At 44.9% G+C, this 14,200-nt stretch overlaps 4 protein-coding genes across 4 annotated transcripts; 2 read left to right on the top strand and 2 right to left on the bottom strand.

The window, feature by feature from the left end:
• Nucleotides 1-209: 209 nt before the first annotated feature.
• On the bottom strand, nucleotides 210-2,619 carry L199_002315 (uncharacterized protein; the record flags this gene model as incomplete). Its single annotated transcript, XM_064888060.1, has 11 exons — nucleotides 210-281; nucleotides 365-549; nucleotides 652-752; nucleotides 828-1,009; nucleotides 1,091-1,283; nucleotides 1,368-1,495; nucleotides 1,562-1,639; nucleotides 1,699-1,805; nucleotides 1,871-1,993; nucleotides 2,069-2,263; nucleotides 2,397-2,619. The coding sequence occupies 11 exons, from the start codon at nucleotides 2,617-2,619 to the stop codon at nucleotides 210-212; spliced, it is 1,587 nt and encodes a 528-aa protein (XP_064744132.1).
• A 374-nt stretch (nucleotides 2,620-2,993) lies between these two features.
• On the top strand, nucleotides 2,994-8,522 carry L199_002314 (uncharacterized protein; the record flags this gene model as incomplete). The annotated part of the gene is made up of 16 exons (XM_064888059.1): nucleotides 2,994-3,042; nucleotides 3,105-3,201; nucleotides 3,276-3,349; nucleotides 3,410-3,593; nucleotides 3,648-3,881; nucleotides 3,941-5,226; nucleotides 5,284-5,324; nucleotides 5,379-5,996; nucleotides 6,054-6,223; nucleotides 6,291-6,438; nucleotides 6,523-6,641; nucleotides 6,698-7,340; nucleotides 7,414-7,697; nucleotides 7,760-7,859; nucleotides 7,939-8,101; nucleotides 8,212-8,522. The coding sequence occupies 16 exons, from the start codon at nucleotides 2,994-2,996 to the stop codon at nucleotides 8,520-8,522; spliced, it is 4,521 nt and encodes a 1,506-aa protein (XP_064744131.1).
• Nucleotides 8,523-8,792: 270 nt separating this feature from the next.
• L199_002313 (uncharacterized protein) lies at nucleotides 8,793-9,065 on the bottom strand (the record flags this gene model as incomplete). The annotated part of the gene is made up of 1 exon (XM_064888058.1): nucleotides 8,793-9,065. One exon carries the CDS (start codon nucleotides 9,063-9,065, stop codon nucleotides 8,793-8,795), a length of 273 nt encoding a protein of 90 aa, XP_064744130.1.
• A 1,818-nt stretch (nucleotides 9,066-10,883) lies between these two features.
• On the top strand, nucleotides 10,884-13,762 carry L199_002312 (uncharacterized protein; the record flags this gene model as incomplete). Its single annotated transcript, XM_064888057.1, has 13 exons — nucleotides 10,884-11,002; nucleotides 11,076-11,115; nucleotides 11,273-11,386; nucleotides 11,465-11,585; nucleotides 11,655-11,716; nucleotides 11,783-11,936; nucleotides 12,011-12,371; nucleotides 12,534-12,823; nucleotides 12,894-12,976; nucleotides 13,038-13,064; nucleotides 13,124-13,253; nucleotides 13,330-13,637; nucleotides 13,715-13,762. 13 exons carry the CDS (start codon nucleotides 10,884-10,886, stop codon nucleotides 13,760-13,762), a joined length of 1,857 nt encoding a protein of 618 aa, XP_064744129.1.
• Nucleotides 13,763-14,200: the final 438 nt, after the last annotated feature.

Raw genomic sequence — 14,200 nt, 5'->3', positions numbered from 1 at the left:
GTATTCATGCATATATGTTTTCTTTGACAGGTCAACTCAGACAGATACAGTGATGCATTGAAAATCATCCATATTCATACATTTTATCTTTGCCTTTCATCCGATCCAATCACAGGTTGGTATATGATAACTCCCATCATCTAGAATATACGAAAACATTTTCACTTTCTCTTTGTTTCTTAGTTTGATCAACTGGACGATTCTTGACTTTAAGCTAGAGGTTCGTTCTTGATCCATCTGGAGATCATCGTCAAAGCTCCAACGGGATCATCATGAGGGACCTATATTAGCACACCATCAACAATATCAGCATCTATCATCTAGCGTCTTCTCTGAGTGATTCGAAAAGGTATAGGTGACTTACCATATGTCCAGCATTCCTAAATGAGACAAAAGCCAAGTTACCTGCACCTTTACCAGCAGACTTGGTCCATCCCGCGGTCACATTCTTCGCATCTACGAATACCTTTTTGTGGGCTTTGGCATATGCTGAAGAATATTTGGTCTCGAGGTTATCGACTACTCGAGAACATCCAATGGCATTTACGACTAAGAGGGTCATGCAACGGACGAAGTCAGTGGGTAATCGAAGGTTGCATAAACATCGATGGTTCGTAAGAATTGGTAAAATAGAATGAAAATGTGACTCACGCATATCAGCTTCACCTGAATAGATCAATACTCTAATTCCACTATTTACTAGATCGTTCAACAATGCTCCGCTGTTATGGGTGGCATCACCTTGCAAAAGGCTATCAAGCATATCATTATCAGCTTTAACCCTTCACACTCTCTTTCCGCGACATCAAAGTTCAACTTAGACTTACAAATTCTGGTTAATTTGCATGTTACAACTTTGGAATTCTACATTATCAGGAGCACCTAATTGTTTCTTGATTTCAGGTTTGTTCAAGTACGTTTCCATCCATGACATCTCTTTGTAACATAATGGTCCATCTGCATCTTTCGATTTATCACATTTCCTTCTAACGTCATACATGTTCAAACCCTACCAATCATAATTTATCAGCCCAGCCTGACCGCTGTCCAGCTAATCCTTTTGATTTCGTTCTGCGTAGGGGACACTCACAAGTTGTTGCATTTCATTGAACAGACTCCAGCAATACAACGCAGCAGGCACACAAGCGAATTTCGAATTTGTCCTATAACAACTTGAGATGAGGTTTTGACATCTTGGAGCTTTGGCTCTGAGAGATACACATTCTGAACCTTCGGGATCTTCGTATGGAGCATAGTGAGAAAGGGAATGGTCACATGCCCAACTGTTATTTTGAATTATCAGCTGAAGCTAAAGTTTTCATATGGTGAAAGCGAACTTGGTAGCTGATGCAGTGAAGGATACTTACTCTGGAACAGAACCAAATTGAGCATGAGGATCAGTCAATCCATTTCCGATCATGACTGATGCGAAGTTGAGTTTAGGTACGCCGGGTGTAGGAGCGAGATCCAAAGCGAGGTTGTTCTTGTAGATGACCTAAAACAAAATAAGATCATGAGTTTGCTGGCCAGACATAAACATAGTGGGCGGTGTCAAACTTACGCTTGCGATGTTTGGAATATAAGTACCAGCATAGGATTCACCGGCAATGTGGAATTGCTGTTTAGAGTATTCTCGGAACTGTACATTGTAAAAATTGATCAGCTTGACCCTATCGTTCTAGAAAAAGCTGAACCTACTTGAGAGATGAATAAGATCAAAAAAGCATAAACGTCTTCAGCGGCCGCAGGGGAGTTGTTGACTTGTTCTCCTCCATCAGAGTAAGAGTATCCCACACCGATTGGTTCTATACAACAAGTCAAAATTATAAAGCTACTCATGGCGGAGAGCTTGGATGGAAAGCTGACTTACGATCTAAGTATAAGACATTTGCAACATTGTTCCAACTGTTCTCGTTGAACGTAACATTTTCGCCCTTTTCTGCGATGTTACATCCACCAAGTTCGAATAGCAATCCGGTAATGGATGAGCAACCTATAAATCAAAGGTGTTAGCAATGACCAAAACTGATCGCAATCTGCTTTCAATTTTGAGACAGTTGATACTTACCTGGACCACCGTTCAGCCATAGCACAAGGGGATCTTTCTTAGGGTTTGATCTTGATTCCTCGAACCAGAAGAATAAGTGTTTGGTCTCGCTTATATCTAGATAACCCGAAAGTTGGTTGACGGTTGGATCGCATAGTTCGGGTTTGACCACTCTGAGTTTGTGTTGAGGGAATGCAGAGTGGGAGAGGGTCAAGTCTGTTTGGATTTCATAGGAAGGTAAGCTGAATCCTATGACATATCGTAGGGAAAACACAATAGACGAAACACCGGGAATGAAGCACAATGAAAGGAATCTGACGAGAAAGATGAACGTCAAGATTTCACTCACATTCAATACCATCCTTCTCGATGTTCTCAACCTTCAACGACTCCTCCACCGAGTCATTCTCTAAGAAATCCCACTTCTCCTTGGCTGAAGATACGCTATCTTGCAACCATGATTGGGCGGTATCGATAGCTTGCGAAGCGATCTCGGAAGGGGACTGGAAGTTGAGTAAACCTGGTGCTGCGAGAGCAGGGGTGGCTAGAAGAGCTAAGGTGGAGAGACGCATCTTGATTCACTCAATTACTGGACTGAATGATGGAAGAAAGATGCAAGGAGAGATCGATGCGGAAGAGATATGTATAGGCCGCAAGGATGCTAGACAACCCTCATCGTTGCCACCATACGATACGCTGTCATCGATTACCGGATCAGGTTCACAGCAGGGTACTTACTCACCCTTTGCCGAGACCGGATGCGGATATCATCACGTGACATTCCCCCAGACAACTATACACTCCCCCCACATAGATAACTCCCACCGGCGACCTCCACATCCAGACTCCGATCCAAGCAAAGCCGAGGTGTTGGTGTAGGTACAAGTGATTTCTCATTCCTTCTTTGTCTTTCTTACCTCAATCCACCATCAACATCATACCAAACATGGCAGACTTCATGTCAGCGATACCTCAGCATCACGAGGATGAAGGAGGTGAGCTGTTTGATCTCCAGTCTCCCTCATTGAAGTGGCAACCGAGCTGACTGCCATAACAGACGTGTGTCGAGTATGTCGTGTGGAAGGGGACGAGGCGGATCCATTGATCTACCCATGTAAATGTTCGGGAAGTGTCAGATTTGTACATCCAGATTGGTGAGTCAGCTGCAACTCTCCTTCTCACATCAAATTGCACAAAGGTGCTGATGGTCATGCTATGTATGATGCAGTTTGAAGCAATGGTTAGCTCAGACGGGGAAGAAACATTGTGAGATTTGTGGACATAAATATACGTTCACGAAGAGTGAGTGTATATAGCTAATCAGCAACGTAAATCAGAACTGACGCATCTAATGTGCTGCAGTATACCCCGATCAGCTACCCGAACGGATACCACCCACTGTATATATTCGACAAACACTCTTATGGCTATATCGTCAACAACTATGGGTAGCAAGGTGTATACTAGTGGTAGTCACATGGCTAATCGTATTGCCTAGTCTGAATATGTTCAGTCTCAGGTCATTATTGTGGATCGCAGATCATATGTGAGTCATCGTTTCGGGCAGCTGGATAAATCTGCTGATCGTTTTTTCTTGCAGAGGATATACTGGACCTGACACTAGCGAAGATGCAGAGTCGTCCGGATTAATACAGAATGTGACTGATTTCGTCACCTCGAACACTACAGAACATCGCACGATGCATATCACAATAGACAATAACACCTCTCTCGCCAATAGTACGAGCAATAGCACTTCAGGGGGACCAGTAGATACCTTATTTGGTATGCTGAGAACAGCGGTAGAAAGGTGGATGAAAGGAGATGAGAGCAGGTATGTCATGCTTCCCCTGGTTCACACTCGGTCGCACCTCCGCTCATGCCATTTTATAGTGCTATAAGCTTTGTGCTTCGTGGTCAGATCCTTTCAATATCCCTCGCAGCGGTGCTCATCGGCTTGATCCTTCTAAGAGAATGGATAACCCAGCATAACTGGCAAGAAGGTGCCAGACCTCAGATCGTAGAAGAAGGAGAGATCAACCCAGATGAATGGATGATATTCAATGGGATGGCCAGGAGAACTACGGATGTCATGGCCGCTATACTCGGGAAGGCCAGGGAGGACAGAGAAAGACGATTACACAGACTCGATCGGGAGCAGGAAGAAAGGGAGGAGAGGGAACAGAGGGAAGAAGCGGGTATGAGATTGGCTCAAAGAGTCTTAGAAGCTGCCGGTAGAGAACAGCAGGATGAAGACAACTTAGGCGAAGATAATAGCATATTGATGGATTTACGTAGGGAAGCTGAGAAAGTGCGAAATGAAAGATCGGAACATGGTCAGGATGAAGAACCTCCTTACGGATATAGACCTATACCCACTCAACCGGATGCTATAGCATCTGCATTAGAAGAGTATAGAAAGAATCATAGAGGAAGGGAAGAATTGCAAAGACTGGAGGAGATTTCTGGATTGCAAGATGAATTACTAGGTATCGCCGGAGAAACCAGCCAACAAGCTGCAATCGATATTCAAAACTCGCCAACATGGTCAACATCCTCGGAAATGTTTGAGGGTGAAGGCGATGCTGGACCCAGTAGACCAAGATTAGACAGGATCGGTACAGGCGTTGAAGTGGCAAGCGTGCCGATGGAAGATAGGAACGACTCGTTGAAGAAATCGAAGGAAAGAGAAGAAGTCAGGTATAGAGCGCCAGAGATGCTGAAGAAGGAGGATGCTGGGGAAGAGAATGTAGCTGGACCAAGTGGAAGTGGGAAAGTGGAGGAAGGTAACATATCCCTTTTCTTACCGCCTTCACCTACACGTTCGGCCTCATCATCAGGCTCGAATAACGTTTTCAGAGCAGGAGATACGATACGATTTGACCAAGATGGGAATCTCGTTCATGATTTACCTCGACCTACTAGTCCTGCTAGGGATATTCCTATCATACAGCCTCCTCCTGAAATCGCTCAACCACCCGATGGGGACGAAGAGGGAGACTGGGAGGATGAACCTGATGGAGAGGCCGAAATTAGAGAAATAGAAGATAATGAAGAAGAAGCTGCCGATGGCGACGGAGGTGTACCGCCATTAGAAATCAGACCTGTACAAGTTGAGTTCATGGATGAGATGGAAGAAGAGCCGTGGGATGGAGATGATTGGAATGGTATTCTGGAAGGTAAGCTTATTTATGTTCAGTATCTATTGAGACTTGCACTAACAGCTTGACATGTAGTGGTGGGATTGATTGGACCTCTACATGGTTTATTCCAGAATGTAAGCTGACGTGCCATTTGCGCAAGAAGAATCAACTGACAAGTCTCAACTCAGGTTCTGTTCGGTGTCATTATCATGTCCGCCGCCATATCAATATTTATCGGTCTACCTCTTCTCATCGGAAAAATGTTCATGTCCACTGATATTATCCGCACTGTACTATCCACCGCTGGCCGAACCTTATATCTCATTCGGAAAGTTACCGATCCAATTGTTGATATTATTTTCGAGATAGTGAAAGAGGTAGTTGCCTTGCCGATGATCACTTCCATCAGGGCGGCTGAAACTATTCTAGCGCGAAAACTAGGGTTGAGTGATGGAGGAGCAAGAAGGGATGTTCTATCGAAATTAACCTCAATCATTTCCCTCAATACATCCACTACAACGTCTTCATCAGCGGCGAACGATGAGGAACAAGGCAGACATATTGGTTTATTAGGTGATGGTCTGGCATGGGTTGGCCAGTATGCCTACGACTTCTACACGGCTTACGTCGCAGCCAAACGTAGAATATCAATCTCGCATTCCGTTTCACATAGGTTGATCACCGTTTCCAGTGGGTATGGAGTGGCGGCTGCGATTGTAGGTCTGATTGCTCTTCCCGGAGAGAATGGAGGTACAATCAGTAAAGAGTTGAAGAAGATCGTCAAAGATCATGCGATGTTTCTGAAGGTGAGTGAATCGGAATTCAACCGATGGATATTTCGACTGAACTGTGTGATCATGTAGCTCGCCTTCTTCATGATCCTTGAACTCGGTGCATTCCCCTTGGGTATCGGTCTAATGATTGACGGATGCACTGTACCACTCTGGCCTGGAGCTACCTTGCTAGGTAGGCTAGAGAAGTTGAGGGCTGGACCTTTCGGTGTTATGTTCTTGGATTGGCTTGTGGGGACAATGTAAGTCTCATGTGGTCATCAGCTCGGTACAGAAAGTCCGCGCAAGTGAGCTGACATCGCATCGCAGGTTCATGTACCAATTTGCCACTCTGCTGTCTCATATTCGGAAGCTCTGCAGACCAGGAACATTGTTCTTCATTCGTGACCCTGCAGACCCAAATTATTCACCTGTGAAGGATATAGTGGAGAAAAGTGCCTTCTCTCAACTCAGAAAGGTACGCATTCAGCCTCGGCTCTGCAGTTGACGAGCGGAAAAGTTTGTACTGCGCTACAGCTGATCCGCTTTCTTCCTGTATTAGCTCGGCACTTCCGCTATCATGTACTCCGTCATCGTTTTCACTCTATTTGGTGGCTCCTGTTGGAGTCTGGCCTCTATGCCTTACATTAAGTTCTTGCCCTTGAGGCTAGATCCCACATTGTAAGTTGTGATGATATCATACCCTAGCTGGGAGTCTCGCTCACATCACCTTCTAGTGGCCCTCTCACGTCCATACCATTTGACTTACTCTTCCTCCACCTCGTCGTGCCGCCCACTGTGACGTACATCCGACCTCGACATCGATTCCGTAAGATCATGACGCTATGGTGGAAATCGACCATCAACTTATTCCGATTGAATACTCTTATGGCCAGACGATCCACCACGACCGACCATACCAAGCTAGACACAGGACCCAACAAGTTCGAAAAAGTTTGGCCAATCTTGGATACACTTTATCAAGTCATGTTTGGAAAATACAAGAATGAATCCACAAAAGCGCGTGTACCGGCCTCTGATCAAGTGATACTCCTCCCTCCCGCCCAGAGAAAGGCAGAAGGAGGAGTGTTCATAGCGCTCAATGAAGAGGGTGTGCCGAACACTCCCGAAGATAAGATGAGATTGCTGAAACAAGACAGAAGAGCTAGAGAAGCCGCTAGAGATCCTCATAGGGATTACGAGGTGATTCATCTACCTAAATATTGGAGGACTAGAGTACACACCTTCATCGGTACCACGTTACTTATGGCTGCTACTGTGTTGGCTGTGGGTGCGTTCGGTCCAATCGTCGTAGGTAGATTGGCAAGTACTTTGGTTGGTAATGGGAAAGGTAAATTGGTGCATGACGGGTACAATTGGGTAAGTGACGATTCCTTCACTTTTTTTAACAAATAAGTGTATGCTGATTCATGGTCCTATTGCGATTGGGCAGTTGTTTGGCGCCTATATCATCTACCTATCCCTCTCTCTCGGTCTATTCGCCCGAAGACATATCGTAACATTATCCAAAGCAGGTAGACTCCGAAGATCAGCTCGATCTACCAGGATCAAACGGACATTGATCCGATATCTAGCCGGGGCATATGGATTGCTGACCATCTATGGTGTCATACCCTTCGCTGTTGGGTTGCTGGGTGATATCTATGGGAGTACCTTCTCTTGGACGAGGAAAGGCTCTGCGGGAGGTAGGATAGTAGTTCATTTCTGGGATACTTGGTCAGTTCAGTGTATTGCTGCAGTGTGAATCACGTCAAGCTTATTGCCTGTTGTGATTATAGGGCACTTGGTACTGTCGTTTGCTCCTTGGGTGTTGGTTTAATGAGTAATGTGAATCGGATGAAACCCCCAAGGGGATCGTTATTGGACAAACTGAAGGATGTAAGTGATACACTCAGCTACTTTGTGTATCTCCGCCAGACATGCGACAGATATCTGATAGACTTTGGTATCTGAATAGCAATTCCGAAACCCCTTCCCTGGCGATCTGTCAACTACCCATAAGATCTTCTTACCTGTCATTGGAAGTTTGCTCGTAATCATCTTAACTCCCTTTGTCGTTACCCTCATTGTGGCAGGAGTGACTAAGGGTAATTATGGTGATGAGGTTTATCAAGCTATACGTGAGTTATGTTTCACAGGTTAACCTCATGTCCTATTTTCATCGTTCCCAAAATCCCAATTGATCGATATGATAAGTATTAATGCTGATCTTGTCCGTCCATTGCAACAGTCCAAGCCATCATCCCCCTATTACTTCGCTTATTCGCCGCTCTAGCTATCCGAGAATATTTCACTTCATATTGGGGCAAAATGCGACAGACCATGATTGACGCTGAGTATGTCGTAGAAGAACGAGTGGAGAATTATGATCCAAGTAAAGAAGATGAGAAGAAGAAGAAGCGAAAGCAGAAGAAGACTGATAAGAAGAAAGACAATGAGGTCGAGGTGGACGAGGAAGCAGAAGACCATGATGATGAGGATGATTGGGAGGATGAAGAACAGGAAGAACGGGTTAGAGATGATGTGGCTGTTGTTGAGTAGAATTTGTGTATACCCTGCATGTCACGCGAAATATAGTATATCCTCATTGCGTCCTGAGCCATGTACAGTTTGTCCTGCACAAGGCGGAAACACCCAACGCAAATACAATATCGTTTGACAGAACGCTGTGTACTGAAGAACCGTAGCAATTATCTTACTATCAAGATGCATGTACACGCATATACTTGATCAGACTTCTCGCATCATCTCTCTCAACCGGCATTATCAAAGATACTATCATCTCGTGCCACAACCTTGACGTAGTCTCTCTTAATGGTGCATATATACCAAAGGAACGACTAGCGTTGGCTCACCCGCCCCAACCTCATCCGCCCATTGCTCTCCATAAGCATCATCAAGTCTGGATTGATGATCGCATCCCGAACTACTAGATTTGGGAGCTGGTTGGCATCGAGAAGATTCGTTTGAGCTGGACCCCGCGGTAGTAGAAGTGGCGGTCGAGGCCGACTCTTGCGTGGCGGGTTTGGAAGTTTGTTCTGAGCTCATACTGGATTTCGCGTTGTCATCAGATTTGGAGGACATGGTATTGATTCCTATGGGGCAAAATCGATCAGTATCGTGGTGCTGAAGCATCGAAAAGTGGCGAAATGTCGTGTTCTGTACAAGCTTTTTATATACACCTGAAGCCGTGCTGACCAGCATTGCACTAGGCAAGTCACGAATCTTGGCCTTGAAGCAAAGACAAAAGACCATCACCTCTCACTCGTTTCACCTTTTTGGCGATTTCCATCCTCTGTCCTACAAAGGGAGTTTCATGACGCAATGGATCTTCTTAGACCTCCTGAGATCTAGTCGAAAGACAACTTGCAGCTCCAAGGGCACGGCGCGTAATCTCTTGGCGAGCCATGCTGTCAACAATCCTCTGCAACAAAGGATGAAATGAGCAAACGACAGCTTTCAGTTCACAACTCAAAGATGAAACTCAGAAATGGCGATCATGTCACGCCAGCTTTCATCGGATGATGCATGCCCACGAGTGGCAAATTGGATTGCAGTGCAGTATATCTCCACTCTACCAGATACATTATACGCGAAAATACAGATGTCCGACCACTCATTGCCTCGTTCTGCTGGTCGTACTTCCATTAGTCCAAGGATGTTTACAAAACAGCTTGCCGAATTGCCCAAGGTTGGACTCGACCGTTTCCCTATGTGTGGGATCGATCCTGTACCGCGTGATCAAATCTTTGAGCGATCGCTCATAATCTGAGCAGATCCGACACCCGAAGTCATCATTGCCAGGTCTCGAATGTGAAGTCTGCATTTCCAGAAAGAGGTCGGCATAATCCACCAGAAAACCTTCTGGGACTCTGAAGGGTCCACTTCTTGCGTGTGATCCCTGCTCTCTATTTCCTTGCTGGGTATATGAATCGCGGACGATGGATTCTGGATTCAAAGAGATATCTTGGGGCCGGCAATCGGTCTGGGTCTGAGGGCCGTCGATGGCTTCAGAGTTGTTCATCATGCTGATTGTATTGGCCTGAGAACGATTTAGGCTTCATAGAGGGGCTTAGTATTCAAGCATAGAATTTCGAACAAGCAAACTGATGTTCTTCAGCTATTGTTATATGCTCTTCCGATTGATACACTTGCTGAGAATCCTCGAACACGGTTCCCTTATCGAAGAGGTGCTCTGACGTAGCATTCAAGAAGGCCAAGTCCAAGGAAGCTTTCAAGATGAACACCCGGAATATCCCCGGGAACATGAAGAACATAGGGGCAGAATCCGAGATACTCCTTCATCAAGAACGGAGGATCGTCCGCAAGTACCTGCATCTCGTCACTCGAGTACCCATTCCTCGGCCTACAGTGTACAGACCTAGCATCGAAATCAACAATGATTCTTACACGATGCATGCAGCTGATAACCTGTCTCTTCGGCCGCTGGGTGTTCGCATCGGATATGAGCGGTGCCTTTCTACTGCGCCCCGATGCGGCAAGTTGATCTGGATTCAGGGTTCCATCGCCAGTGATTTTCGAATTTTGGTCAGTGACGTTAAGAACATAATCAGATATTCGAAAAAACATCATCCTCCAGCAAACGAAAACGAAAACGAAAAAAAATACAGCGAATAACATTAAGCTAGACCAACATCCCCAAAAGGACGCGATCTCCCCCGAGTGTTCAATCCATCAAATATTTCGGTCTGGTCGTTGATGGATAATCATTTACTCAAGGAATATCTGCTCAAGATCAAAGACACATTCAAGATGATCAGAGGAAGGTGAGTTGATCGCGTTTCAGATCTACAGAAATACCTCCACTTCGCCTAAATCTTCTCCCCAATTTCTTCATATCTCGACTGATAGGACAGGATGATAGGAAGAATTGCTAATGCCATGTCCAGCTCATCCAAAATCGCTCGAACAAAAGTAGTCGCCGCTTCAAGTCGACCTCAAACCCGAGGTCTGGCTGACAGGACTATAATAGCTGCGAACAAGAACCAGGTGCCTATCAGGTAAGTTAGGCTAGATCACATCACACGATCTTCAGATAAATTGAGGGCTAATTGATGTCTTATCTCACTATAGGACCAACCTTCGAGGTTCTGCTTTGCTCAACACCCCTCGTGTGAGTCGTGTACAATTATTCTGACCTTGATCGATGATATTGACTGGATAGATCTTCTTCCAATGCCGAAATAGCTCAACAAGGTATGTCAACTACATCTATATAGTAGACCAGCAAGAACAAGAAATAACGGAACTGAAATATATTGCCAATGTAGGGTGCGGGATTCTCAAGAGAAGAAAGACAGATTTTCGGCTTGGAAGGATTCTTGCCTTATGATGTGCATTCTCTTGAAAAACAAGCTCTGAGAGCTTACAACCAGCTTCTCAAGGTGAGCACTGCACACACATTATATATCGTGTACAGATGAACGAAGCAGATGCTGACATTGACTTGTTTTCCAAATTAGCAACCCTCTGTAATCCTCAAACATGCTTTCCTCGCATCGCTTCGAGATCAGAATCAAGTTCTGTTCTACAAAATCATGCAAGATCACTTGAAAGAATTGCTTGGTGTTCTCTATACTCCTGGTGAGCAATATCTTTCTAACTGTGATGATCAAGATGTCTAGGCCAAAAGCTGATATAATATGATGACAGGCGCCGCTGAAGCTGTCGCCAACTACTCCAACCTTTTCAGACGTCCTGTTGGATGCTACATCGTACGTTTAGCTGTTTATTCTGGCAGTGTCCAGCACCGACAGACCTGATATGTCTTCGACCAATAGTCCTTCCCTAACCAAGATGGTATGCGAGCTCAACTCGAAGGTCATTTGCTAGACGTCAACAGGACCGCAGACGTAGCGTACGATTCAAACAATCCTCATGATGCTATCGATTTGGTGGTTGTTACAGATGCGGAGGCTATTTTGGGTATTGGAGGTGGGTTCGGACTTCGTCTCTATCTTATCCTTCTATACTCGTCACTGTGACTGACTATGTATGTGGTACCTTAGACCAAGGTGTTGGAGGTATAACCATCTCAACTTCCAAAGCCGCCCTATACACCTTAGGAGCAGGTATAAATCCCAATCGAATTCTCCCCGTCGTACTAGATTGCGGTACAGACAATCACGCTTTATTCTCCGATTCACTTTACATGGGTTGGAAACGTACGAGAATCAGGGGCAAAAACTATGATCAATTCGTTGACAGGTTCATCAAGAATTGTAGAGAGTTATTCCCCAATGCTATCATCCACTTTGAAGATTTCGGTATGGCCAATGCCTACAGGTTGATGGAGAAGTACAAGCACATCCCAATGTTTAATGATGATATTCAAGGTACTGGTGCTGTTGCGCTTGCTGCGTTAATTGCGTGAGTGGTTGTAACCTTCTAAACTAAAACAAAACAGGATTGTACTGATGAATATGATGTTTCCTCTTTCTTGGTCATCTATCCCATTATATGCCAATTCTGATACGTCACTACGTCCCTCCTATAATGTCCTACCTTCACTTGTCCCTCGTCTTCATACAGCGCCATCAAAGTGTCCGGTGCAAGTCTGAAAGACCAGCGAATCGTGATTTACGGAGCCGGATCAGCAGGTATGGGTATCGCCGAACAGATCAAAGATGGACTCATGATCCTGGAAGGTCTCACGGAGGAAGAAGCATGCAGGAGGTTCTGGTGTGTGGATAGGAACGGATTGTTGGTGGAGAGTATGGGGAACAATTTGAGACATGCTCAATTACCTTATGCTAGACCTGATGAGGAGACTGAACACTGGGCTAAGAGCGAGGACAATGATGGTACTTGGTTGATGGATGGTGAGTTGGGATGAAAGCTGATCCATCCTCGCTACTTTTATGCTAATTGAGGTTTCCGTATTGACAATAGTCGTCAAGAATGTTAAACCTACTGTATTGATTGGTACTTCAACCCACTCGCGAGCCTTCTCAGAAGAACTCATCAGGGAGATGGTGAGTTTCATAAGTTGAAATTTCATAGTAAAGATATAAATCTAATTCATACCGCTTCTAGGGTAAACACGTCGAGAGGCCTATTATCGTGAGTCTTCCTCAATTCGATGGCCGTGAGGCAATCAGCTAATTTTCGAATTCTCACAGTTCCCCATGTCCAACCCTACCGCCCTCTGTGAAGTTGATCCAGCAGATGCCCTCCACTGGACCGAGAACCGAGCTTTGGTAGCTACTGGTTCCCCATTCCCACCTGTTGAATTAGGCAATGGTAAACAATGTGAGTTGAATCACTTCACACACCATATACATTGAGTCTGTTAAAGTCGTATGCTAATTCAAACTTGAATTCATAGATACTGTTGCTCAAACCAACAACGCTTTGATCTACCCTGCTTTAGGACTCGGAGCGATCCTCGCTCGATCCAACACCATCTCCAACTCGATGTTAATGGCAGGAGTCAACTCGCTCGCTTCCCTCTCTCCAGCATTGTCTAACCCCGAAGCTTCCCTCCTACCTGATTTGGCCGACGTTCGAAATGTCTCAGTTGATGTTGCCGCCGCAGTCGTAAGGCAGGCGGTACAGGATGGTAATGCAAAAGATGAAAATACCATCAAGGTCGTCAATGGAAAAGGTCCATTACCCCTTGAAGAATACATCAGGGTGAGTGTCTCTCTCGAATGAATGAGAATGGGAATGTCAGCTGATCATCAAATTATTCGTATTGTTATTTCAAATAGTCACGAATGTGGGACGCAGTTTACAGACCACTCGAACTTGTCGACTAAAAACATAAATCCAAAATTCACTCACGTAGAATACTATCTCCCTCAAAATATAGACACTATAGACAATTCTTGTTACTCGACTACCTGATCACTCTTCTTTTCCTCTGAATATCATCGACGTATGTTCGGATTAGAATGTTCTTCGGTTTTTGTAGATTGCTTTTAAGGGTCTTTAACTATTATTATAGCATGCATGAGTTTTACATAAACTATAGACCACAACCGATGTTGCCTGCCTGATATATATGATTTTAAGGTTACTATCTGTCACTGCTCAGCAACGATCATGCCTGTCATTGACCGTCTCATTAATCATGTCATTCATAAGTCTATTTATTCTACAACAGATTTATACAAGAAGTAACGCAACCTCTATAATCTCTCTTCGCATCCTTTTCCTCGCGATGGCGCAATGGAAAATGACAGAACGGTAAGGAA

Source organism: Kwoniella botswanensis, chromosome 1, assembly GCF_036426115.1.
Source record: "Kwoniella botswanensis chromosome 1, complete sequence".
Classification (NCBI taxonomy): domain Eukaryota; kingdom Fungi; phylum Basidiomycota; class Tremellomycetes; order Tremellales; family Cryptococcaceae; genus Kwoniella; species Kwoniella botswanensis.
Note: the sequence above shows the minus strand (reverse complement) of the source record. Positions and strands in the feature narration are given on the sequence as shown.